The sequence below is a fragment of the Sorex araneus genome, chromosome 1 (assembly GCF_027595985.1).
Source record: "Sorex araneus isolate mSorAra2 chromosome 1, mSorAra2.pri, whole genome shotgun sequence".
NCBI lineage: Eukaryota > Metazoa > Chordata > Mammalia > Eulipotyphla > Soricidae > Sorex > Sorex araneus.
The window spans coordinates 78,597,613-78,623,858 of NC_073302.1; the positions used below are offsets into that span (position 1 = coordinate 78,597,613).

The window sequence follows — 26,246 nt, forward strand, 5'->3', positions numbered from 1 at the left end:
AGTCCTGAGTGTTCTGTCTTTCTACTTCGTTAAAATTGCTATACTCCTGGAAGAGCCACACTTGACCTACTTACTGGTTCTAGTATGACTCCTAAGGAATTGGAGGAGCCTTGAGATGGCTCGAAGGACTGAAGCTCATGCTCTGTGAGAGGAGGTGGTAGTCTCAAGCCACAGCACCACTGAAATGACCTCCCGCATCAAGCTGGGCATTGCCCAAAACCACAAAGTAAATGCTGATTCAGGATTTTAAAATGGTATCGGAAGACATTTTAATAGATTAACTGTTTATCTTCTTGTGATTCCCACTGGTCCCTTTGCCAGTACTTTATTCCTTTAACCTGGAATGCTAGTTAAAAATCAAGATTATGCTCTAGTGCACTACCTTTCATTCCTTGTCCTGTCTGACTTGAAAAAGCCATATAATCACCTTTACTATCCTTAGGTTAACAGCCTCAGGTCATTCATGTTTCATATGTGTTACTCAACTGAGCCCCTATACCAAGCAGTCTGCTAGATTGTGGAGAACAAAACGATTCCTCCTTCATGAAACTCAGACCTAGTGAAGGAGAGGAGTAATTATACACACTTATAATTAGAGCCTTAAAGACTCTATGACTCTATGACAGAAGGAGGAACTATTCACAGGTATCAGGAAGGCCTCTGTGAGGAGGTAGCATTTCATCTGGATTCTAAAAAATGAAAAATGGGAGTGGGGGAAAATGTAGAAATAAAAGACTGTTTCAGGCAGAGAACAGAGTATAAGGAAACTTAAAATTCACAGGAAGCTTTCCTATTCAGGGCGCTGTAAAGGAGTGGATGAGGAGTGCAGAAACCATAAGAAAGAAGAGCATGGCTTTTTGATGGAGGCAGCTATGATTTCACAGGGAGGAAGGGCATGGTTGGTGATGACAGTTTTATTTTAACCAAAAGAGGGTAGGTAGCCTCTGAAAGTTATACTTGATTTGTTTGTTCTTGTGTAGTACCAGGGATCTGATCAAACTCAAGGCTTCACATACGAAAGGCATGTGCTCTGCCACATCCTGTGCACTGAAAGTTTTAAAGAGGGAGCATGACTAGGTTTAATTCATGATGGATTCCTTTCTGAAGACACGACCCAGTGACCCACGTGGCAAGGCAGGATGGGCAGTTACTCCTTTTAGTCTTTTTCTTGTTTGTTTTTGGTGATACCCAGTGATGCTGAAGGGTGAACCATGGAGCCCTGCTCTATCTCAGCCCGGGGAATCTTTTCAGGATGGGAGTCGAGCACGGAACGAGTTTTAGTTACCAGCTCTCCATGGCCACCTGAGCCCTGCTGGTGTGGCCCGGATGGCCTGAGTGCAATACTGCCCCGGCCTTCCCTCCCAGCCCAGAGGTGACAGTATGGCCCTGTAAAAGAAAGTCAGAAACTGACATTTGTCTTATACAGTAAGAGGTAATGTAGTTCACAGACAACTTCTCATCACAACTCTGAGACTTATGGACAAACTGATTATCTCAGGAATTAAGCCAGTAGTTATTCTCAAGTCTTTTACCTATCATCCTTGTTTGGTTATCTGTCTTTTTGATGTGTGCAGAAAGATCTGTGATTGATTTCTTTAATCTGGTGGAAGTGTGCTTTCTTATCTGGAAAAGAATTTGCATAATTTGAGATGTCAACTATCTCAGAAAAGCAATAGTACTTATGATTACTTAATGTGTTTATTCATCTTTTTATTAGATGTCTCAGCCAGATGTACTCTTACTTGTGCAAGAATGTTTAAAGAACAGTGGTAAGGACAAATTATGTATTTCAATTTTATATTTTCTTTCATCGCTGTAACTTAGCTTATTTCTCAAACTTTGAAAATAGGAAGTCATAATTTCTTAATTTATTTCTATGGTAACATACAGAAAATCAAAATAAATGCTTATGATTTAATTGCAAATTTGTGTTCTATTAGAATTTCATAAGTAAAGCTTTTAGTTTGATAATAATGTTAAATATGATAAAGATAAATTAGTCCTAGACTGAAACTAAACTGATGTAGAATATGTAATATTTGCTCTGATGAGTAAAACTACAAGATAAACTGCTTTGTTTAGTGTTTTAAGTTAGTGTTTTTATAAATACAGTAGTAAATAGGTCTGATTAATAGATAGTTGTTCCCAACTAGGTTTATCAGTTATCCAAAATAATGTTGAACTTGGGTGGATGATGCTGATCTTGGTGAGGATGAACTTGGTGGCCAGGGGGCAGAGAGGGAAATTTGAGCCATTCCCAGAGATGCTTCTGCCTGCGTCTACTCAGGAGTGGTACTTCTAGCAACACAGGCAGTGCTGGGAGCTGAACGGGTTCCAGCTGCGTGGCAGGGCAAGGACCTCACTCCCTGCACTGTCCATTTCCAAATGCAAGATTTCTATGCTTTCCATGGGCTTCAAACTGGCATGATTTTAAATTTGAATTAGGTTTTTTTTTTTTTTTAATCTTTCTAATTTCAGTTGGATAAAACATTTTAAAGTTACTTCAGTCAAGGGGTTGAAGAGGTTGTGGGGGTTAAGTAAGATGCCGCTTGCATACAGCCGACCCTAGTCCATAACCACATGTGGTCCAGTCAGGAGTTGCCCCTGGGCACTGCTGGGTGTATCCCTAAAACCAAGAAGAGAAAAAAAATTATTTCAGTCTGTATATATCCATATACAAAGAGTATCAAATTACATGATTCTGTCTTTGCTTGTAGCTGCGTAATAGTGTTATATATATGTATACCAGTTTCTTACCCCACCCTTCATTTATTCCCCATACTTCATTTAATAAACACTTTGGTTTATAAAGTTGTTTATGATGAATTATTACAGACATTCAGTATTTCAACACCAGCATAACCACCATCACTTTTTCTCCACCATTATCTCCATTTTTCCAATAACCCCTCAAGCCTGCTCCTGTAGCAAGCCCACAGACATTTGTTTTCTTGTTTTTGATTGCATGTTACCAATAAATGGTTAACAGAATGATCAAAAATACTTCCTTAGATGAATGTTGTATCTCATCATAGGGACATTAAGTCCCTGTCTGAGGGAGTACTAAGATGTTATTCCTAGGACTGGAGCAATAGCACATCGGGTAGGATGTTTGCCTTGCACACTTGCACACGGCCAACCCAGGTTCGATTCCTCCCTTCCTCTCAGAGAGCCTGGCAAACTACCCGTGTCATATTTGATATGCCAAAAACAGGTAACAAGTCTCACAATGGAGACATTACTGGTGCCCACTCAAGCAAATCAATGAACAGTGGAAGACAGTGCATTGTAATGCTATAGTACATATTTTGACAGCAAATATGTTAGTAACTTTTACAGCACTTTGTTTCTATATATCCTATCCATATTTCTAATAATATGAATATGTTATAACATTGGAGTATGCCAATTTAATGTCACTTCTAATCAGTTTTGCAAAATTAGGGTTTTAAGTTAGTATGACTATTTGAGGCCGGATTAAAACTGTTTTTCCTTTTTAAGTCATCTCAAGTCTTTCTAAAGGCTGAGCAGATAACAACTCTGCTATTTTATCCTGCTTTGCTTTTACACAGATAGAGTAAATCTACTTAGAAATTGTTTTCTTTATTTCCTCAGATTCTTTTACTGATGTTGATGCAGATTTTCATGCAAGGGTACCAGTGGTGGTATGCAGAGAAAAACAAAGGTGTGTTTCTGAAGTTTTTTTCCCATACTAAATACCAGCTTTGTGAAAGAACATGTGATTCGTTAAATCTCTGTGTTTTATTTCTAGAATGGAAAGTTCCTTTTATAGTTAATTTTATGAGCTTATTGTCATTGAACCTATATTCTTGGGATTAGATACAAAAGGGAAAATCTTTTATTTTTTTTAAGGAATATGTTAGTAAACATAGCATATTTGACCCTTTTTCAGCTCAGTAGAGTGTCTTGCTCAGATGGTCACTGGTGCTGACCCTTTCTATTTACCTGCATTTTGCTTCTGTGTGTCTTCTGTGGGCAGTGGGGGAAGGTGGGCTGGTGTTCTGGTGGTGTCCGGACATAGGGGTCAGTCGACCAGTGCTTGGTAACAAGCATTGCTCCCGCCAGCTCTTTCAGCTAGCTCTCCAAACCATCCCAAAGATGTTCTTCACTTTTACAGATAAACTTCATTTTGTCTTGTTTTGAGGCCACACCAAGAGGTGTTCAGAACTTACTCCTGCCTCTGTGCTTCGAAATCATTCCTGGTGTTGCTCAGATTAGGGGATGGAATCTGTCCTACCCCACTGTACTATCTCTCTGGACCCTAGGAAAACAAACTTTTACTTTTGAAAGTAGTGCTTTTTGAATCAAGTTTCTTAATATTATCAACATAAATTAGTTGCCTGTGTAAAGATGCCTAATAACCATATAACACTTTTATTTTTTTTATTTTATTATTATTATTTTTTTTTTCTTTTTGGGTCACACCTGGCGATGTATAGGGGCTATTCCTGGCTCTGCACTCAGGAATTACCCCTGGCGGTGCTCAGGGAACCATATGGGATGCTGGGAATCGAACTCAGGTCAGCCGCCTGTAAGGCAAAGCACCCTACACTGTGCTATTGCTCCAGCACCTATAACACACTTTCAGAATTTTATTTAAAGACCATGGTTTGCAAAGTTTTTATAATATAGTTCTCTTAAGGCATTCAGTGTTCCAGCACCAATCCCACTGCTAGTGTGATCTTCCTTCCCCCACTGTTCCCAGTTTCCCAACCCCCTCCCACCTGTGCCCTTAGCTGGCACAAAATAATTCTTTTTTTTTTCTATTTGGGTCACACCCAGCGATGCTAAGGGGTTACTCCTGGCTTTGCACTCAGGAATTATTCCTGGCGGTGCTCGGGGGACCATATGGGATGCTGGGAATCGAACCGGGTCGGCCACATGCAAGGCAAACACCCTACCCACTGTGCTATCACTCCAGCCCCTTGTTACAACTAAATACTAAGTGGAATCATCAAAATATTCAGTAAAAGAAATTTTGTGAAAATTGATATCTCTCACAGTGGTGTTATTAAAGTCATAGAGAATTTACTAGGCTATTGAGTCTTCTTTGTTACTGTTTTTGATCATGGAGCTTATTGGGCTTCTTTGCTGCTTTCCCATCTAACATGGTGTTCCCCTGCTGGGCTGTCACTGTTACACGGAATTTGGTGGTGTTGCACGGCCGGATACTAGTTCCCGCCCACCCCTTCCTGAACAGGCCCTGGAATTTTCAGCCTGAGCACCAGTGGCCCTGGGAGTTTCATTGGCTTGGCATCACTTCTGAAATATGTTATGAAGCTGAGACAGTGTGAGAGGGGGAGTGTCCCCACGTAACATTTTTTATCTTTTTCCTTTTATCCCTCATCTTTCCCAGTGGTCTTCTTTGTAAAGTGAGTGCAGGAAATGAAAATGCTTGTCTGACAACAAATCATTTGACTGCTCTTGGAAACTTAGAATCAAAGCTGGTTCCTTTGGTAATTGCATTCAGATACTGGGCAAAGGTAGGTTTGAGTTATTTATTATTATTTATGCATGAATGTGTTCTATGTATACATAAGAAGTATACTTTGATTTTTTTACATGTCTAATCTCTGTGAAAAATCAAAATGACTTATAGGCAATTTATAGTGCTTATTGACAATCAGATTTTTGAGTCAGATCCCCAGAAGATACCATCTAAGAATTCACATACTCAGTGAGATGAGGAAGGGTTCTTATCTTGCACATAGCAGACCTGGTACCCTATATAATCTCCTGAGCACTGCCTGGTGTGGCCAAAACAAAAAATCCTGTGATGATTCTTGTGCAAAAGGGATTCCAGGAAAAGTAAAGTTACTTGCTTACCTCCATAATATTTTAAATACAGCATCCAAAATCTTACAGCATTTAGTATTCCCTGAAAGTACAAGGTCCCTTCATTGTTATAAAATTGAGGTTCTGTGTCAGAACTTTATAAAGTAAAGCCAAAATTTTCAGATTAAGATAAAATACTAATAGTATGAAGTTCCCAAACCTAGGAATAAGGCCCCATTTCTGAGTCCATGAATTGATAATTACAGTATATAATCCTTTGAGAGCTGCTTCCTGCCCCTCATTAAGAAGGCCATACTGTTGCTAGTTCTGTCATTGTTACTCTTTGCCTGTGTTTCCCATTTTGTTTACTTTTTTGACTAAAGACAGTATATTAGGTTAAAAGAACATTAAACTGAGCAAAGCAAATTGACTTGCATTTGCAATTGAACAGTCATTTTTACTTTGTTAAAGTATTTTACCCAAATGAATGGATTTACTGAGGATGTCAAAAAAGGGGGGGAAGTTATTATTTTAGGGTATTCCATTAATAAGTTTAATGAGATTAAATGATAACATTTATTAATCGCAATTATCATTCAGTGATAATATGTAATTTGTCCGGAAATATACGGAACTTTTGTTTTTGTACTGTTTTATTCTGAGATGTACTCATTGGTTCACATGCAGTGAAGTAGGAAATTCAGATGGAGCTGGGTGAAAGCAGGTTGATACCTAACCAGACTTCTCTTCTTTTTGTAGCTTTGCAGCATAGACCGCCCTGAAGAAGGGGGTCTGCCTCCCTACGTGTTTGCGCTCATGGCCATTTTCTTTCTCCAGCAGAGGAAAGAGCCCCTTCTGCCTGTGTACCTAGGATCATGGGTAACACTTTGTCGTCGTTGTTTATATATTTGATACAGGGCCACAATTACTTTCTCATCACTTCAAATTCTTAAAACCTGTCCAGAACTGACATGAACTTATCTGCTGTGGATAATTGTTTTTCTAAACTGAAGTGTCTTCCTTATTAAACCCCTATGGTCCTGAGGAGTTCAAACAAGAGTATCAGCCTGTATTCAATATGTAACACTTTTCTTTGGATACAGTTTTGCTACTTATATTTACTTGTCACTTCCAGACCAACTATGAGGAGCCTTTGGTTAGTGAGTTCCTCCTCTTCCTTGAGGCGAGAAGGACCTGTTGAGGCTGCCACACTGGACTGGCTGTGGAGCTGCCCTCTCAAATACCATTTTTATTTCATCTTTAAGACAGTGTCACTTCAGTAATGTTAACCATTGTTTCTAGGTTTGTTTGTTTTTTAATTCAGAAAATCCAATTTTTGAAAAAGTCTTAAGAGTAGGGGCCTGCAGCCATAGTACAGCAGAGCAGGTCTGGCATTGCATACTTAGCCCACCTGGGTTTGATCCCCAGCAGTATGTATGGGCCTTGAGCCCTGCCTGGAGTGATCCCTGAGCATTGCTGGCGTGGCCCCAAAGCAAAACAAAAAAATCTCAAAGTCAGAGTAATGGTTTCTTTTTGGAAACCTTTTCATTTCCATGGTGTTTATTCTGATAAAAGTTAATACATATACTTTATAGAATAGTTTTAATTTGTTGAAAGCTCACTTTGGCACATTGAATGGTTCAGCTGTGTTACTGTATGCTAGATGCTCATCACCCAAGGAGATGTTCCAGAGTAGTTCTGGAACAGCAACAGCGGGGGCAGGCATAGAGGTGAGCTTAGGAGACTCCAGGGGTAATGATCACAGGTCACTGTGTGGCACAAGGGGCCCGGTGGAAGGATGGGGACTATAGGACAGAAATAAGGTCAGAAGGGGCTGCTGGCTGAACAAGGTTGAGAAACTGTTCTAGAGGACTCCTGAGAGAGAAATGTGAGATAAGACCCAGCCCTCACTGATAATCGGACCCAGCTAGGAATTGGTGGGAGCTTTAGAACTTCTCTTTTGTTTGGGCTCAAATAGCAGATGAGAACGAAAAAGTCTTGTGCCCAGACTGGCCTCCAATAGGTTAGGGCATTGTTGCCCCCTCTGCTGTCTGCACACCTGTCGTGTGTGGACATGGGGAAAAGGTGCTTCTGATTGATGAAGAGTTTATCTTAATGCTTGCTTTGAGTACTGTGAATACCTTTTATTATTTCCTTGGCAGTGTAAAAGTACTGGAACTTTTCAAAAGGATGCTTACTTTGATTTTGACGATACCGTTTGTGTATCTATGATTTAATGACAGGGTTCTAGAAGAGGGGGCAGGTTAGGGCTCTTCCCTTGCATGTATCTGACCCCCATGTACATGGTCATCCCCCAAGCACTGCGAGGAGTGAACCATGATCATCATTGAGTAAACCCCTATGCCCCCAAAATATTTAATAACAAAGCAGATAAGTGTAAGGAGTGCTAAACACTGGATTAAGTTATATGGGAAAAATCAGATACTATTGACTGTCAGAATGAGTCCATTTTCGGTCTTTAAAATCGACTGACCCAGTGTGCCCACCCTGCAAGAGTCTTGGGCCAAAGTAGAAAGCAAGAACCTGGGCAGCTGACCCCAAAGGCTGGAGGGCATGTATGGCATGTAGAGGCCTCACATTGCAGGGTCCCCAAGCCTTGGCTGACAGAAACTGCTGGGTGCACAGCCCTCATGACCTCAGTAACTCTGGGCCTGAGCGGCACCACTTCACCAGACTTGAGCATTGACTTGTCTGACTCAAAAAGACCTACTTGTTGTAGGTTTCTTTGTCATCTGCAGCAAGAATTTCCTAATGATTCTAAGTATGTGTAGTCAAGTGGAGAATGCCATATACAATAACATATAAACAATTGGAAATTCTAAAAAAAAAAAAAAGACCTACCTATTGTGATGAGTGGCCCCACATCCCTTGAAACTACAATCTCAGGAATACTGCCCCATCCCACTAAAATAGTATATGTATAAAGCAAGTGAGGAGAGAGAAATTGTTCTGGCCAGATATTTTATATGCATTATTTCTGTACAAAGTTAAGACCTCAAGATTTTGCGTGTATACACATATGTGATTAATTCCTTCAAATTCTTTAAAGCACTGTGCACGTTAGTCGCTGTATTAGTAAATTCCAAATGAATAAGACTCACATTCCATCCAGAAATCTAGAGTGACATGCCTCCATGCTGATCTGTCTTTTTCAATATCTTTACTCCCAAGTAAAATTCCTGTTTTGCTGTCATTAGATTTTGATGTAACCAAAGCTAATCATAATGAGTGGATAGCCTTAACCTTGTATTCTTGTGTCTTTGACCCCCTTAATTGTAATTTACTGGTATACTTGATAGCTACTTTATTCCAAATTATATATACTTTTAGCAAGCAGTTATGTATTAAGGATGCTGGATAACATAGTAGAAAGTGGATTATAAAATTTCATAAACATGAAATTAATGCAGGTTTTTTCATGTGTGTATTTGTGGCACACGTTAGGCAAGTTATTTAAACTCTAACCTTTGGTGTCTTCATCTGAAAGATTCTGAAATGAGATCGTGAAGACTATACAGCTCCTGGAACAAGACAGGAGGAGAAACGAACTCCTCTTCCCCTGAGTAGAAAGTCAGTTTCCCCTTATGGTATGGAGGCAAGAACTCCTCTAACTACCCATCATTGTTTACAAATAGCAGCCACAAATTCTCAACACAATGCTAGAAAGAACAAAGTATAGATTCTGGACACTGAACAAATGCAAACTTGGGAGAAACCAAACTTGGCACAAGACCACTTTTCTTTCTGGCCAGAGCAGCTGGGGGTACCAGATAATTGAGAGGGACGATAAGAAAGGAAAGGTCAGAGAGATGGGACATCTCTTGGGCTCATACTCAGCAGGCCCATGTGGTACCAGGACTCCAACCCTGGGAGCCTGTGTGGGTGGCATGTGCTCTGGCCTTCTGTGCCACCACTCTGGCCCAGAAATGGAACTCACTCTGTGTGTGAATGCAGCACTTCTCTAAGCCTGGATTAGAGTATTCTATCAATGAACTTGAAGGCTGTATTTATAGAACCTGAAGATCAGCCATTTCATGTGTGGATCAGGTGACTGAGGCTTGCTGTGATCATGGAGAAATAGGTGATTCTAGCAGGTTGAACTGGAGAAAGCAAAAGCCCAGGGACAGAATTCTGTCACAGAGCCACTGCCAGGGTAAGAAGATTCTGTTCTGGAGATGTTTTGAACAAATTTGTGAGTTCAAACAACAGTGAGCCCTGCCAATAAACTCTCCCAGCACTTATTAGAGTCTTTTCTCTAGAAATATCCATCAGGTTCTCTTCTGACCGGGCTGGGGAAAGGGAAAATAGCCCACATAGTATCCTCCAGTCTCCTGGCTTGCCTCATCCCAGGAGTGATGCTCCCGAGGGCCACAACCACAATGCTGTCACTGCAGGAAGGGCAGTCTCTCCCCCCAGTCCCCTGTCACGGAATTAGTTCTCTGAATAGCAGAGGGATTGTAATGCAAAGGACTGCAGGTGTTAGACTTGCGTAAGGAAATTCTCCAAACACACTCGGGAGCAGAGACAAAAGGACCACTCTGCAGTTTCCTGACTGCGCATCTGCAGTCAGCAAAGAGTAAAACAGAATTCTTAGGCAGATAAGGTGAGCAAGAGGCCAGTACATACATCCAGAATTCAACAACAGCAGACTTGGGCTTGGGAGCCACACCTGGCTACAGTCACGGCTTAATCCAGGCTCTGTGTTCAGGGATCATTTCTGATTGTTCTCAGCGGACCAGGTACAGTGCCAGGGATCAAGTAGGGTCAGTTATATATGAGATAAGTGCATTGCCCCCTGTGCTGTCTCTCTGGCTCTCAAAGAAATGTCAAGGCATAGTAATAGTAAAATAAATAAGTAAATAAACATAGTTTAAATCGAGAGCGTGATATTGAAATTATCTAGCTGTGACGTTAAGGCAATAAAGATTCATATGACCAGGGTTTTGAGTGGGAAATGGATAATTTGCTCAAACAAATGGGTAATGCAAGCAGAAAGATGAGTAAGAAGAAATCAGAAGGAAATGCTAGATTGAAATTGTCACAGAAATGATGAATAACTTTTATTGGTTCATTAGTAGACTGGACATGGCTCAGTAAAGAATCAACTTGATTCAAAACAAACTGAAAAGCAAAGGAGAAAAATAGAACACAGTATCCAAGAACTGCTTGACAATTGCTAAGAAATGTAAAATACGTGTAACTTGAATTGAAAGACAACTGTTATTTCAATAATGTTGATGACATTTCCAAAATTAATGACGTACTTCTGATACATGTGAAATATACTATTAACAAGAGTTAAGGACTCAAAAACCGAACTTAGGGAAGAGCCGGTGGAAACATGGCAACCTGCATTTTGTCACACCACTTACTAGGAAACAAAAATATCAATAATCCTTTTTGAAGTAAGGTAGAAAATACAGAAATTCTACACTACCAAATAAATGGTAGCACAATATTCAGAGCATAATCCAAAATTTTTTGACTTTCATAGAGCTAGGAAAATGGAACCCAGACTCAAGTGAGGGAAGTCAACAGATGCCGACCCAAGATGGCCCCAGTGTAGTGACACTGAAAGACACTGAGGAGGGGCCTCTCCACACCTCGCCTCAGGCTGTTTACTAAAGAAGTGTTTCACAAATTGTATTTCTACTGCTTTTTCACTTCGAAAGACATTTTTAAGAGATTTGCAGGTGTCTCAGCAATGTTCATAAATATCACCTTTAATATTTTTAGTAAAGTACATTCTTTTCATTTCTGTGATTGGATATGCACTGATAGATCATTTCTTCTGATAATAGTATGTCTCTTTTTTTACCTAGATTGAAGGATACTCATTAAACAAACTAGGGAACTTCAGTCTTAAGGACGTTCAGAAAGATACTGTGATCTGGGAATATACTGATAATGTACTGGCGGATGCAGACAAAGCAAAAGAAGCGGCACCGGAAAAAATGCCTGTCAAAAGGGGACAGGTCTGTTTCATTGTTTTTAATTCAGTTTTTAGTTGCAAAGTTTAAGTTCATCCATCCTCACCTCTCAACTCTCAACTTTTCATGACTGCTTTCTCTAGTTCTTAGAATAGGTAAGGAGGGAGAAGAGGTCAAATTAGATTAGATCCTGTTACCAATGCTTTTTTTTCTGTGTGAAAGGTCCTTTTAAAAGATAAGTCAAAGATAGGCCCTTTTATACCCTCAAAGAACTTAAGTTTTAGATTATATTATGTATTTTAAGTATATAGAAATCAACTAACCTCAGATTACTAACAGTGTAACAATGATTAAGAGCATAGCTTGGGTCCTGGAGCGGTTCTGCAAGAGGAAGGTGCTGCTTTGCATACAGCTGACCTTTCTTTAGTCCCTGGCACCACATCTGGTTCCTCAAGCACCACCAGGAGTGATCCCTGGACACGGCCAATTATGGCCCCAGAACAGAGAGAAATAGAATTCTGCTCTTGACTGGGATTATGTCCTGACCACATAACCTTGTTCATAGTCTTTGGGGTAAAAATGACAGTCCGCAGAATACTTCAGACACAGGATTCTAATCCCTGTTTTTCACAAACAAGTCATGTGTCTCCTATTATCCACAGTGTTTTGTTTGTTTGTTTTTTATGCCTAAGAGATAAAGGCAAATCATTGCTTGTCCAGTTGTGTTCTCGAGAATCCTTGAGCATGGGGCCGTAAAGGAAAAGGTATCCCAACTGTTTTGTTTTCTATTTGTAATTCCAGAGGTGGGTAAGAGCAGGAATGTTCCAGAGATGGAAATTGAGTATGTGAATTGTATCCCAGCTCTCCCACTTCCTAGCTGTGTGTTCTCAGACAAGAGACCTAAGCTTTCTGTGCCCCAGTTTCCTCACCTAGAAATGGCGTTGACATCGGTACTCTCACAGGGTTGTTGGTTAATAGAATGCTTAACTCAGTGCCAAGCGTGTGGTAAGCACTCAGTAAGTGTTTGCTGCTGCTATTTTATTGGAAAAAGAAAGTGTCCTCTGTTTAAAAGAACAGACACCACAGTATCAAAGTGGTGTACCACTGGCCCAAATATATCAGAGGTCTCTACGTTCCACGTTACAGTGTTATCATTTCAGTGAGATGCTTAAAAATCCTTCATAGTGCTAAGGCTTATGGGTAAAGGTGAGATTTAATGTGGCTTTTAGTGTCTGGGAGTTTTCTCTGTGTTCTCAGCTACAGAATGGGACCTAAACAACTTCCGTTTTCAGTCACTTCTGCTTTGTAAAACACCTGATGATTTTATATTATTTGCCAGACCATTGTGGTCAAGATTTAATGTGAATTATAGATATGTGAAGGAGGGGCCGGAGAGAGGTTGCAGGAGGTAAGGCGCTTGCCTTGCATGCCGCTGACCCCAGTTCAGATCCTCGACACCACACATGGTTTCCTGAGCACTGCCAGTGCAGAGCTAGAAATAGACCCTGAGCATTATCGGGTATGGATCCCCCCCCAAAATAAAAGAAATGTGAATGAAGAGCTAATGCTATTTGTCCAATTAACTATCTTATCTTTACTTTTTATGCTACTTGGAGAAATTAAACATTCTGCCACTTCTGAAACTAAGTGGAGGTGTGGTAAAAGAGCACCATGCTGCTATTCACAGACTGCCCTCGTCCTGTCGCAGTCAAGCAGTGGGACCTTTGACAAGTCACTAAAAGTTCTTGTAATATATGGGATTTGATCTAGATTACCTCTTAGAAGCATCATCTGATTGTGACATGTTTCAATGATAAGTGGATTTGTTGTTCCTGAAAAATTAAAGAAAAAATGCAGAAAGCAACCAAGTCTGCCAGATGCGTTCCCTTGTTTCTGATTTAATCTTCATGACTATCCTGTGTTATAGGTGGTATCATCCCTACTCTGCAGATATGGTAGCGACCATTTTTTGAACTGTGTGCAGGCACTGTGCTAAGCTCTTTACAGACACTCTCTCACTCAGTCCTCCCAACAACCCTATGAGGTGGGTACTGTGATCCCCATTGTTCAGTGAGGAAACTGAGGCTTAAACAGTTGATATACCTTGACCAGGATCATACACAGCTAATACATGGCAGAGCTGGATGTCAGTCCTCAGTATGTCCCATTCCAAAGCTAGCTAAGTCTTTTAGACACTGTTACACTGCCATTTTGAAAAGTTAAGTCATAGAACAGTTAGAGAATGAAATGACAGATTCTCTGAACCCAGTTGCTCTCCTAACTCAACTCCTCTGTACTTTCTAATATATTACATCACAGTATATTCCAGTCTTTCAAGCCTGTGATGTCAGACTAGTCACCAGTTCTGTTTCCAAGTTTTGCTTTCCAATTGATAGCCATTGGCAGACCCAGTGCACTTTGCAGTCCTTAGCTGCTGCCTGTTTCCGTGTGAGCCATGTGCAGGCGCTGTTCAGTACCAGAGGCAGTGACAAGGAGAGCTGGCGCCGAGAGCACAGCAATCTGCACGAGTTCATAACTAGGAGTGCTGCCTGGGTCTGTCAGATTGCCTGTCTGCGATGAGAAGTAGATTTTAAGATGCTCTATTATCAGGAGTGCAGCGAAAGAATACTTTTTTCAGTAAACAAAATAGAACTAATATGTGATTTCACTAGATGGATTGCCAAATTCATATTTTGCTATGGTTCTCTTATTTTTTTTTAAAAGTGATACTTGAATGATCAGTTGTTCAGATTGTGCTGATATGAAATGACCTGTATATTTTCTCTTTGCTATTAATAGGTTTCATTAGTGTTTGACTTAAAACACCGACCATCAGTACCTGTTGGGCAGCTCTGGGTGGAATTGCTTCGATTCTATGCCTTAGAATTTAATTTGGCTGATTTAGTGATAAGTATTCGAGTCAAAGAATCGGTGTCTCGTGAATCAAAGGAATGGCCCAAAAAGCGCATTGCCATTGAAGGTATTCCAAGTGTTTATCTTTAACTCCTTTTGATGTCTTGAATCTAAGGATACCAGTTTACCAGACTTTTTATTTAAGTCTTTTTGGCTACTGCATACTGTAAGGTAGGCACACTTTACCCCAAAAGTGAAATAGAATCCTTCTTCCACATGTTAGTCCAGGGAACCAAACTTCAACTTGGGTTTATAAGGTGCTGCATTGGAATACCATAATCATCAAAGCAGCTCGATGTGGCTGGTGGAAATCTTCACAAACCATTTCTGTTGTTTGTGTTGGTCAGAACTCCCCTAGTGACATGTCACTTGCTCTTGCGGCTCCATTTTCATCTCTGGGTATTTTGGGTCTTTCAAGAATTGGTACCAGTGTTTAATTTCTCAGAGGTAAGGAGAATATTTTCTCTGCCTGAAGTAATAATAATTAATTTCTAAAAACACCACTCCTGCTAGCTGAAGGCTCTATTAGCTAAACCGTGGTATAAATGACACTCCAACATGAGCTGTATATGTCAGTAAACGGACAATTTCCTCTTGGCTTTGCAAAGCCAGGAGATTAAAACCCCTCTAGAAATCTTAATTCTCTTCTGGTATTTAAGGAAACTCTTAAATGGCATACTCTTATCTTTGCTTGATTTTTTTTTTTAAATCAAACTTAGTGTTGCTTAAGAGGTTTTTTTTGGCATTTTACATAAATTCTGTTTATCTTCGTAGAGATCTCACATTCTTAAGCAGTCTCCTGCAGGTTCTCTGGCTCAGCTCTTGCCCAGTTGCTGGAGTTCTGGGGGCAAGCAGAGAGATAGAGTGGATCTCCCTCTTGCTCCTTATTCAGTCGAGTCAGTTGAGTGATGAGGCTCCATCGAGCCCAGGGCCTGGCTGCAGGGTTGAGAGGCAGCAGCAGCTCTGGTGGAGCCCAGACAGCCACAGTTGGTCAGGCCGCACACGTGCTCTCTGCAAGCAGAACACACATCTAGGAGGCCCTTTCTTTTTGTTCTCCCATTGTATTTTCTTAATCCTGTATGAAGTTAAAGTCTACTATATGCTATCTTACATGTAATCTGCAGCAGGCTAACTTGAAACATGAAATAAAAATGTATGAAGTGATGAACTTTGTTTTGTTTCTTCTGTTACAGATCCTTACTCTGTTAAAAGAAATGTTGCAAGAACCCTAAATAATCAACCCGTGTTTGAATATATACTTCATTGTTTAAGAACAACATATAAGTATTTTGCTCTACCACACACACTTACAAAATCCATCCTTCCAAAGTCTCTAAGTACTGTTAAAGGTATTTCCAAGCATTCTAAAGAAGTAGCAAAGCATGATCCAGCTGTTCAAACAAAAGATGATAAATTCAGTAACTCCGTTTTGGCTCAAAGTACTGGTGCAGCTGCTTCAGCTGCAGACCCCTGCAGGGTGCAGCACCCAGGTTGCAAGGAGGCAGCAGGAAGCTCTGGAGGCCCGCCAGCAGATACCGTGGGAGACATGCATCCTAGTGGCCAGCTGAGGAGTATGGGCGCTGGCAGGGCACAGGGCCACCCAGGTGATGATGAGAAAGCTAAAGAGTCCCACAAAGAAACTGAAGGTGAAAATGGCAAAGAAAAAACTGAAAGGGAAGACACACACCCTTTGACCAGTGATGATCCAGGTTTATGTGGCCAACAAAGAGAGCATGGCATCTGTGACAACGCTCAAAGTGATGAGAATTTAGAAGTCTCGCAGAATACAGCTCCAGAATGCGAAGGATTTGCTGGTCTGATTGAGAAGGCTGCTGCTGAAGAAGGCACAGAAAGTACTGAAGAACAGAAAGGTGTTCTGACACACTTTGCCCCCGCCAGTCAGAGCCACACGTCAGGAATCATCGACTCTGAGGAAGGAGAGGAGGAGGAGGATGATGAAGAACTGAGGCATGCTGCTTCCCAAAGGGAAGACAAAGACAACATCCCTAATGGAGACGAGCTAGAGAGCAGCTGTGCGGAGTCAGGGGACGAGGCTCTGTCTGGAAGGGAAGAGGAGCTTGGAGGGTCTGCTGAGTGTGGAGACATGAAAGAACATGGAATGCATGTGGATGGAGCTTTCCTAATGGAACTTCAGAAAATCAGTCTTCATGAAAAAAGCGAATGTGAGGAGAATTCAACTGTAGATCAGTCTGACTTCTTCTATGAGTTTAATAAACTGACCTTCACCAAAGGCAAGGTAATCTGGAGATCTAAAACCCTTTATTGTGTTGATTTTTAGGTTATTAAGCTCAAATATGTCTTCATCCCTGTTTCAATGGTAGGTAGGGTGTTGGCCTAACATCTAGTACAGCTTCTCAGCCCATTTCTCATTTTAGATTTAGGAATTTTCATAGGAGGTAGAGTATACTGCTGGTGGTGAAAATAATTAGCTTTTTCTTTCATACTTTATAATACTCTCAAACAATTGGTGTGTCCTGCTTCAGTTCAGAATGACTGAATATTATATTCCCATTCATTTGGAAAATGAAGTCGACTGTGTACTTAAAAATAATCAAACTCCTGGCATATAATTTGTTGTTAAGCTTTGTTTTGCATTGCTTTCTCTCTGCAGACTCCTACAATAGTATGCAGTTTATGTAAACGAGAAGGTCATCTAAAGAAGGACTGTCCTGAAGACTTCAAAAGAATCCAGCTGGAACCCTTGCCACCATTAACACCCAAATTTTCTTATATCTTAGATCAAGTTTGCATGCAGTGTTACAGTAAGTCATCAGCTATTTTTTTTTTTGGGGGGGGGGGGTGTTGTCCAGAGTACTAAATTGGCATTTTCTCAAGTCATCTGAATCAACTGATCTGTTAGTTGCATAATCTGGGTTACTTTTGTTCCAGTCTCCATCATGTCCATAGTAGTGCTGTATGTATTTGGTTTTACTTGGGACATGCAGTCAGAGTGTTACAGACTTGGGGGGTTGGGGGGCGACTTAGGGCAGATCTCTTAAGTAGTCTTAAGATTGGAGTATTGTCATTTCTGAGCTGGTTTTCTATGAAATTTTTTTGTAGGTTCAGTTAGTGCGGGTGTACAAGGTGCTCATGGGCTACTCCCAGAGATTCCTGGGGACCTGTGATGCTGGTGGCTGGGCCCTGGCCTCACGCAGGTGTAACCCTTTGAGCTCTCTCTGGGACCCAAATTAAGAATAACCGTTATCACACGCCCTCAGGGAGGTAGTTGTTATTTAGCATTATACAGGCTTCTGAGAAATACAGTGATAAGCTCATTTAGTCCTTTAACTGGCCATTTCTAACCTCTGACCATAGAGGACTGCTAAGAGCCTAAATAATAGCCTTTTAAGGAATACCACCAGCTTGAGAAACAGCATATAGAGATTTAAAGTTCTACAACAGGGAGGGCTCTTGCCTGGCACCCTGCTGACATGAATCCAATCCCTGGGCTTCCCCTATGGTCCCCTGAGCCTCACCAGTAGTGATCCCTGAGTACAGCCTAGAGTAAGCCCTAAGCACCACCAGGTTTAGCCCAAAAACAAAAAATCTGCAAAGAAAAGAAGAGAATCCTGAGACTGTTCTTGCTGATAAAGATTTTTTAGGACAGGATAAACATTTGCTGTGCTTTCCTGCTGAGGTCTGCTCAGAGAGGCTGCTGATAGATGAGAGGGGAAAAGAGAAAGTGACAGCATAAGAGTATAAGAGCTGGGCAGAGCCATCGTACTTCTGGGAGGGTGTTGGCCCTGCCTCCTGCCTGGCCAGGGCACCCAGTGGGGGTGTGCACATCCATCCCCACCCCCCGCCCCTTAAAAAAAAAAAAAAGAAAAAGTAGAAAAACTTGCTACTTCTTGAGATTTTGTGCTAGAAGGTATTTGTGAGTTTTGAGCTTCAAAAAAAAAACTATAGGTTCAGCTTTATGAGAAATAAATACATGCTCACAAACTTTTGTTTCACACTTTGGGGGATCCCTGCCTTGTCAACAGTCTGTGAATCTTTGCCTTCATAGACTCATGGGACTTTGATAAACAGTTAAAAATTAAACTTAGTTTAATTTACATTCTGGGAACAGTTCTTGATGTTAGACTTTCTTTTGAAGGCATTCTCTGTATTTCTAAATGCTTTCTACCTAGAAGGCACATGAAATTTAAGATTTTTTTATTGTTGTTGTCTTGATTAGTTTTGGTTTCTACTTTTTTCAGTTTATTTAAGGCTTCATTTGATAAAATTAAGTTTTTTAGAGAATGTGAGCAGTCATTGTCTCTGAATGTTTGTATTTTAAACAGAGGATTTTTCTCCAACTGTTTTAGAAGATCAGGCTCGTGAACATATTCGGCAAAACCTAGAAAGTTTCATAAGACAGGAGTTTCCAGGTAAAGAATTCTGTGCCTTTTTCTGAAAAGAAATTAACCATCTAACAGAATGAGTCAATGAGTCACAAGGATGTTAACTTCTGAGAATGAGAAGATAACCTTGTGACCACAGTGGGGGCAGGACTTAGACAAAACAAGATGGTCTAGTCCACCCTGTCTTGGGTTCACAGTAGAGGACACAGCAGCAATAGAGAAAACATTGGGTGTCTTTATGCATCTGTAGCATGTTGATTTACAAGGAAATCTTGAGAGAGAATAATATAATAAATTAGTGGTTCATAAGAACATAGTACTAATGAGATTAATATGTGACAGTTAATACCTGTAGTTTTGATGGGAGGGCCATTTTGATCAAAAAATTATATGACTCAGATAATTACTACTTTTCCTATCTCTCTAACAGGAACTAAGTTGAGCTTGTTTGGCTCCTCCAAAAATGGATTTGGGTTCAAACAAAGTGATCTGGACGTCTGTATGACAATTAATGGCCATGAAACAGCTGAGGTATAGTGACCATATGGAATTCCCATTGTTGTGGCAATGATGGTGTGGCATGATGCGGACTGGCATCATGGTCACTGAAGCTCACCATTCCCTGGTCTATCTCTGTGGACTGTTGAAAGCACACCAGCTGTACAGTCATGCTTGCAGGGTGCACTAGGATGCTCGGGGCTAGAGTCTGTGTGAGCCTAGTTTAGTCACTGATACTGCTCTTTTCCCCACCACTGAGCTGGGCATGAGTCCCAAGCCCTGTGTCAGAAACGGGCCCCCTTCCTCACCTCCAGCACCACTATTTGTGGCCCCAAACCAAAAAATAGCAATTTATAGGCAAATGTTTAAAAGGCTTGACTTTCAACACAAGTAGACCGTGAATTTGTAAGTGGTTTGTTAAAATTCTTGAAAGCCCGACCAGTCTTCCAGAGTCCTGTTGGCATGACTTCCAAATTGTGTATGACTCTTAAACCCACAAAGTTTAGCCAGAATAGAGTCTCTTGAGCTTCTGGACTATGTGACACACAAATCCACGAAGTTTAGCCAGAATAAAGTCTCTGAGCTTCTAGACTGTGAACACGCAAATCCATGAAGTTGAGCACGAATAAAGTCTGAGCAGAAGGCAGTTCGCACAGTAAAAGTGTTAAATTCTTGCTCTCTGACAAATCTGTTTCATTAGTGCTTGGACATGTTCTTGGTTGATAAGTGGTGATGTGGGCATGGTCCTCGCTACTCTTGTGCTGGGAGATCGTAGTGAGCGTGAGCATAGACTGACTCCCCCCATTCAGGATCAGAATGTGTGTCGCACTCCTGTCTGCTGTTCTTAGGCTGCTCCGAGAACAGTCAGGTGGTCACAGCAGGTGATGTTACTTGCAATACAACAAGGGTTTGGCATCCCTGGTGGACATAGAGACTTTTACTTTTTATTTATGTTGTTTTAGGGGATTTACTCAGCAGTGCTTAGTGGCCACTCCAGACCTTGCTTGGGGGACCACGTTGTGTAGGAATTTAAACCCATGCAAAATTTGCTTCTGCATTCAAAACACATACTCAGCCTCTGGAGCTGTTACTCCAGCCCCAGGAGACATTTATAAAATATAGAATAGTGGTTGGAGAGAGAATAGAGGGTTAAGGTACCTGCCTTGGCACACAGCTGACTTAGATCAATCCCTGGCACCACATATAGTCCCATGAACACCACCAGAAGTCACTCTTGAGCAAGAGCTATGAATAGCTTCTGTCAGCCTCCCTCAAAAATAAATTTTATTAAAAAACATTGGAAAATAATAAAATAAATGGTCTGTAAAGTTACAAGATGTGAGAAACTCAGCTTGGTTTTTTTCTTTGGGGAGGTGCTTAGGGCTCACTTCTGGTTTTGCACTTTCGGATCACTCCTAGCAGTGTCTATTTTTCCTGTTTTGTTTTGTTTTTCAAACAGTGGTCCAAATGAGTGATCCTACTGCTTTTTAAGTTTTTAATGCTTTTTCATTCTTTTAGAACTTTATCTTTTGCAGGTGCGTCTAATTTGGAATATAGCCAGAACTTTCTAGTCTGAATGGTGAATGATCGGTTGTATAGGCTAATTAGGTCCAATGTTAATCAATATTGACTTTTCACATTACTTAAAACTAGTTTTTAGGGAATTTGTAATATAAAATTCAACATATAATCTGGGATACGTAGTAAACCATCAGAAGCACTTGTGTTGGAAAAGACTAAGCCATATATTTTAAGTATGATTTGTTTGAAATATCCATATCACATGATTTTTGTTCTGAGCATTGTATTTTTGGCTACTCCTATGAAGAGAGATTCAGAATTAATAATTCCTTTTAACAGTTCCCCCCTTAACTAAACTGTGATAGTCTAACCAGAATGAATTAGATGAGTCATAGAATCTCACTTATTCTGGAACATAATTTACTCCCAAATGACATAATTACATGGAAGGGCAAAAATGAAGTTTTCACTCCTGGCTCACGACCTTTCTGTAGACTGCTGTCAGCCTGTGGTGCGTCTCTGAAAACAGTTATTAAAGCGGTGGGAAGGGGTTGGAATGTTTCCTATAAGTAACTGATCAGTGATCACTTAAATGGAGGAAATAAATCCAATGCCCTTTTTGATGCCATTTTTGTTGCAGGGGTTGGACTGTGTAAAAACTATAGAAGAATTGGCAAGAGTCCTCAAAAAACATTCAGGTACTTTTATGAGTTTTTCTAAAAATATTCTAAATCTTTTTTAACAGTTTTCCGCACTCAGAATTTTCTAGTACTAGTGGTCGGTATAGTGGCTCATGTATAGATATTTGCTTGGCAATATAAGTATCTTGCTTTTTGGTTTTTAAGCCACACCTGACAGTACGTGGGGTACCCCTAGCGCAGTGCTCAGGGAAAACTGCAGTACTGAGGATCAAACCCAGTCCTTTATGCAAATCATGAACTCTAGCGCTTTCATCTTTCTCTGTAACCCCAGTATGGTGTCTTTAAAATAATTTGGTATGTCAAGTATAATAGACTAAGGAGTTGCTAATAATTTGCACGTCTAATGTTACTGACCTCAATCTTACTTCTAGGCAGAGCACCCATCTTAGAGGCTAGATATTTTGGAAGTAATTTTTACCTTATTGGTTACTACCAAATTTAGTATAGTGATAGAAAAGCACTGTGCCAGCATGGAATACCAGAAAGTCACTGACTTCTATGTAAGCACTCAGATCATCTGTAGTGGGAATAACAGTTACAGCTTTTAGGGCTAGAAAGGTAGGTGATACATTGTCCAGGGTTTAGCATATGCTAAGTATTCTTGCCTTTCAAAAAGATGTGTTGAACTTTCTGATTTTCATGCAGATCTGAGTTCTAAGCTTATTGTGTATCTGCCCTGTGTGTAACATCACTTCCCTCTTAAGAAGAAACGCCAATCTCAAAACTCCATTTGGACTCATCTTCTTGATTCTCTGTTTGGGCTCAGGGGCAGCCACATGCAAGGGAAATACCTTCATCCTTGTACAGTCTCTTCCCCTGAACTCATCTTTCTCTTTACTCCTCCCTCTGCCGTCCTACCAAACTGGCCTTCTGAATGCTTTGTCTTGTTCCTTTTTTCAGGGACCATTCCCAAAGGTGCAGAGGCGAGGGTGGGCACACGATGATGCTTCTGCACACCGCCTGGTGCTGGGGATCTTGGCGTGTCAAGCATGCCCTGCACTGGGCCCTGAGTCAGCTTTCTTAGTTGGTTTTGCTGAAATGGGCAAAGTATCTTGAGTCTTCATGGTGTTTTGCAGTATGAGTGCTGCTCCCCTCCTTGGGCGCTGCCACAGTGCAGGGAAGGTGCAGTCAGGGTTCTTTCTGTCTGCTCTCTTAAAGGAGATTTGCAGGGACTGCTTAGGGATGTTTTTTTCCTGGGGGGAAACAAAAAACTAATTGACACAGTTGTGGTGGGGTTGGTAGTGGGGTTGAACAGGAGGGGTATTAGAGTCTTTGGGGGAGGGAGGGGGGATGCGCTGGTGATGATGTGGTAGTGGAATTATGTGTAAAAGGAACCTACATGAACAGGATTTTAAATCACAGTATATCAATCAAAACATTAATTAAAATAAAGGTCTGCGTCTGTTTTAAAAAATAGGTTAGTAGGCCAAATAAGTTCGGACAGCTCTGGTCCAGAGTATCAGCCCAGGTTCAGAGTTAGGACAGAGTTCAGTAGAGGCTTGCCTCTGTCATGCCCAGATTGAATCCCATTTTCCATTTTAATAGCTGCATATTCCTACACAAGTTTATGTCTCTTGACTTTTCTCAACTACTGGGTAAAGGGTGAGAATTTAGGAAACTTGAAACAAGGACGTTAGGTGTATCTCTTACAGCTTTGTCTTTGGTCAGCCCTACCTACATTCGCTCAACCATTTATTTAGAGATTCTCCACGTTCCCCTGCTGCCAGCATAGGGAAGGCCCACGTCATTCTTCCTGCTAGCTGCAGGGGAGGCCGCCCCAAGGGAAACCTGCTCCTCTGCGCGCCACTTCTCAGACTGCTGGGGTAACGCCTGGGCTCGGGCAGAGCTGTCGGTGCTGTGAGGTACTGTCACAGGACAGCCGTCAGGCCATGCCTGAAGTGTACTTCTGTGCAGTACAGGTCCTCAGCCGCCCACAGCCTGGGCTGAAGCCAGGGATCCCCTCTAAGGAAAGGAGAGTCAGTCCACATTACTGTACAGGTTTGCCAGGAATATTGTTCTCCTCACAGAAAAGAATTGCCAGAGGCAAAACACAGAATGCTTTCATTTAAAGACATTTGCTTAGTGAAAGATGAGGCAGGAAAAAGACTCGTGTTTAAGAGAGCCAGAGCTTCTCCTGTGGGGTAAGCGGCTTTTGGGAGCTAGTTCTCTGGATTTTCTCCAGATTGCCTTGGACCAGTGTTCTCTGCAGGCAGAAAAGTCGGTCTGGTGGCCCTTTGATAGCCCTGCCATGGCTGCAGGTTCTCTTGAAGCACCTCCTTTTATGAGCGGTCCACCCTGTTTTGGGTGGTACCTCGGTTTCTCCATCTCTAAACAGCTCAGTCTCTGTGTCTCACAGGGATGTAGTCCTTATGAGTAAGGTCATTTCTTTTTAGTTTTCTTATTTCCCAAAAAAACTTTACTATCTGTCAGCCCTCCCTGTCTGATCCCGGTCCTTTGGCCTCTTGGTCGCCTAGAACAGTGTCTTGGTAGGTGTGCTCGCTGGTGGCTCCCCTCAGCTTCACTGGGTTTCTTGCCCTGAGGGTACCTGCTAGCAGAATGTGTTTCTTATGTTTGGGCTCTGTACACTATGCCTTTCCTTGAGTTCACCCTTTAGCCTATATCGTCTGAGGGAAATCATTTCCCGAGCGTGCTGCTTCAGCTTCCCGCTCTCCAGGGACAGTTTGCCTTAAATACCCTCATTGTGCCTCTTCTGCAGCCTTCTCCTTTTTCAAAACCTAGTGGAAGCAGTTTCCTCATTTTTCAGAGCCTCAGTAAGGCAGTTGACTCCTCTCCAAGTGAAGTTGATTCCTTTTTAACTACTAGCTTTGTGGTGATTAACTTCTTTTTTTTTTTATTGAATCACCATAAGATGCAGTTACAAAGTTGCTTGTGATTGAGTTTCCTCATACGATGTTCTGACACCTGTCCCTTCAACAGCGCACATTTCCCACCAGTGTTCCTAGTCTCCCTCCTGCCTCCATGGCAGACACTTCCTCTCGCCCCTGTTCCTTTTTCCTTTAGGCACCGTGGTTTATAATTCTATTGCTGAAAAGTTACCATGCATATCACTTTACTAGTCCAGTGATCACTTCCCACAGTGGTCTCTTTTCTAGCTTAACTGCCCCTCCACCCCATTCCCCCCATTTGTGGTAAGCTGCTTTCTTTTTTTTAATATTTAATAGTACTTATTTTTTATTTTTATTTTTATTTTTTTTATTTATTCTTTTATTGAATCACCATGTGGAAAGTTACAATGCTTTCAGGTTTAAGTCTCAGTTATGCAATGCTCGAACCTGTCCCTTCACCAGTGCACATATTCCACCACCAAGAATCACAGTATACCTCCACCCCTCCCCACCACCACCCCAGCCCCCCACCCCGCCTGTGTAACTGGTAAATTTCACTTTACTTTCCCTTTATGGTAGGCTTCTTATCATGAGCAGATTTCTCCTGGCCCTCTTCTTTTGTCTTTGAGTATTATTCTAATACTGTGGGATAGCTGTTGTTGTGAGGAGTCTTGACTGTCCTGGTAGGCCTTTCTCCAGTAGCTCTGTGGAGAGCCTAGGGTCCACAGTACTGACCAGCTGGCTCCTGTTTTATATTAATCAGGTGGACAGTCCTTCATCCTACTCGGGTAAGCACAGTACCCAGAGAGTTCTCACAGCGCAAGTGCTATGTAATTCATGGTTGGGATTTTTGTTTAGTGTTTTGTTTCGGTTTGTTTTTTTGGTGGGTGGTTAGGGGAAACTATGCCCTTGGTGCTTAGGGATCATTCCCAGCAGTGCTGGGGGACCATCTGCAGTGCCAAGCATCAAACTGGGGTCAGTCACTTGCAAGGCAAGCACTTTAAACCCGTATGATATCTCTGGTCTCCTGTACTTGAAAGATGAATGTGTTTAATAGTTGTAAACAGTCCAGAAAGACTCTCCCAGATAAACAATTCTCTAGGCCTAGCGACTTTAAGTGAAAGCATTTACCTCATTTTATAATGGAGCTTGAACTTAAGGTTATTTAATGCTGCTGTATTCAGTGATATTGTCTATTTCCTAAATAGGTCTAAGGAACATTTTGCCTATTACAACAGCAAAGGTGCCAATTGTAAAGTTCTTCCATTTGAGAAGTGGTTTGGAAGTGGACATCAGTTTGTATAATACATTGGTAAGATTTTCCTTTTTCTGATGGGGGGCGGGGTTAAAAGAAAAAGGAGTTTATAACATTTTATTCACTAAGCTACTCTAATTTTACTCATTCCCTGAGTTACTGGATCGATGTTTTATCTCTGACAATGTTGTGAAACGAGGAGTAGTATTGTTCCCAGCACCATTTGTTCTTCCTCTCTATACCCATTCCAGATTACACGTCTTGGTCTTGACCCCACACCCCTTTGTCCAGTGACCCAAGTTACTGGTGTGATGTCTGAGGTTGGAGACCTATCACCTTTGTTGGGGCTTGCTGCTGTGTAGTGTCCCTGGCCCTCTCTCAGGCTGTTTCCAGTACCTCCT

The 26,246-nt window shown here is 41.4% G+C and overlaps 1 protein-coding gene across 4 annotated transcripts in view; it reads left to right on the plus strand.

Moving 5' to 3' along the window:
- TUT7 (terminal uridylyl transferase 7) overlaps window positions 1-26,246 on the plus strand; it is a 67,645-nt gene that overhangs the window by 13,880 nt on the left and 27,519 nt on the right. For all 4 annotated transcript variants that reach the window (XM_055127185.1, XM_055127201.1, XM_055127191.1 and 1 more), the window contains exons 7-18: window positions 1,718-1,769; window positions 3,616-3,685; window positions 5,378-5,504; window positions 6,556-6,675; window positions 11,640-11,792; window positions 14,547-14,727; window positions 15,854-16,917; window positions 17,293-17,443; window positions 18,965-19,051; window positions 19,455-19,555; window positions 21,684-21,741; window positions 25,799-25,902. In XM_055127185.1, coding sequence (XP_054983160.1) covers window positions 1,718-1,769; window positions 3,616-3,685; window positions 5,378-5,504; window positions 6,556-6,675; window positions 11,640-11,792; window positions 14,547-14,727; window positions 15,854-16,917; window positions 17,293-17,443; window positions 18,965-19,051; window positions 19,455-19,555; window positions 21,684-21,741; window positions 25,799-25,902 — 2,268 coding nt within the window. The remainder of the gene's footprint in view (window positions 1-1,717; window positions 1,770-3,615; window positions 3,686-5,377; window positions 5,505-6,555; window positions 6,676-11,639; window positions 11,793-14,546; window positions 14,728-15,853; window positions 16,918-17,292; window positions 17,444-18,964; window positions 19,052-19,454; window positions 19,556-21,683; window positions 21,742-25,798; window positions 25,903-26,246) is intronic.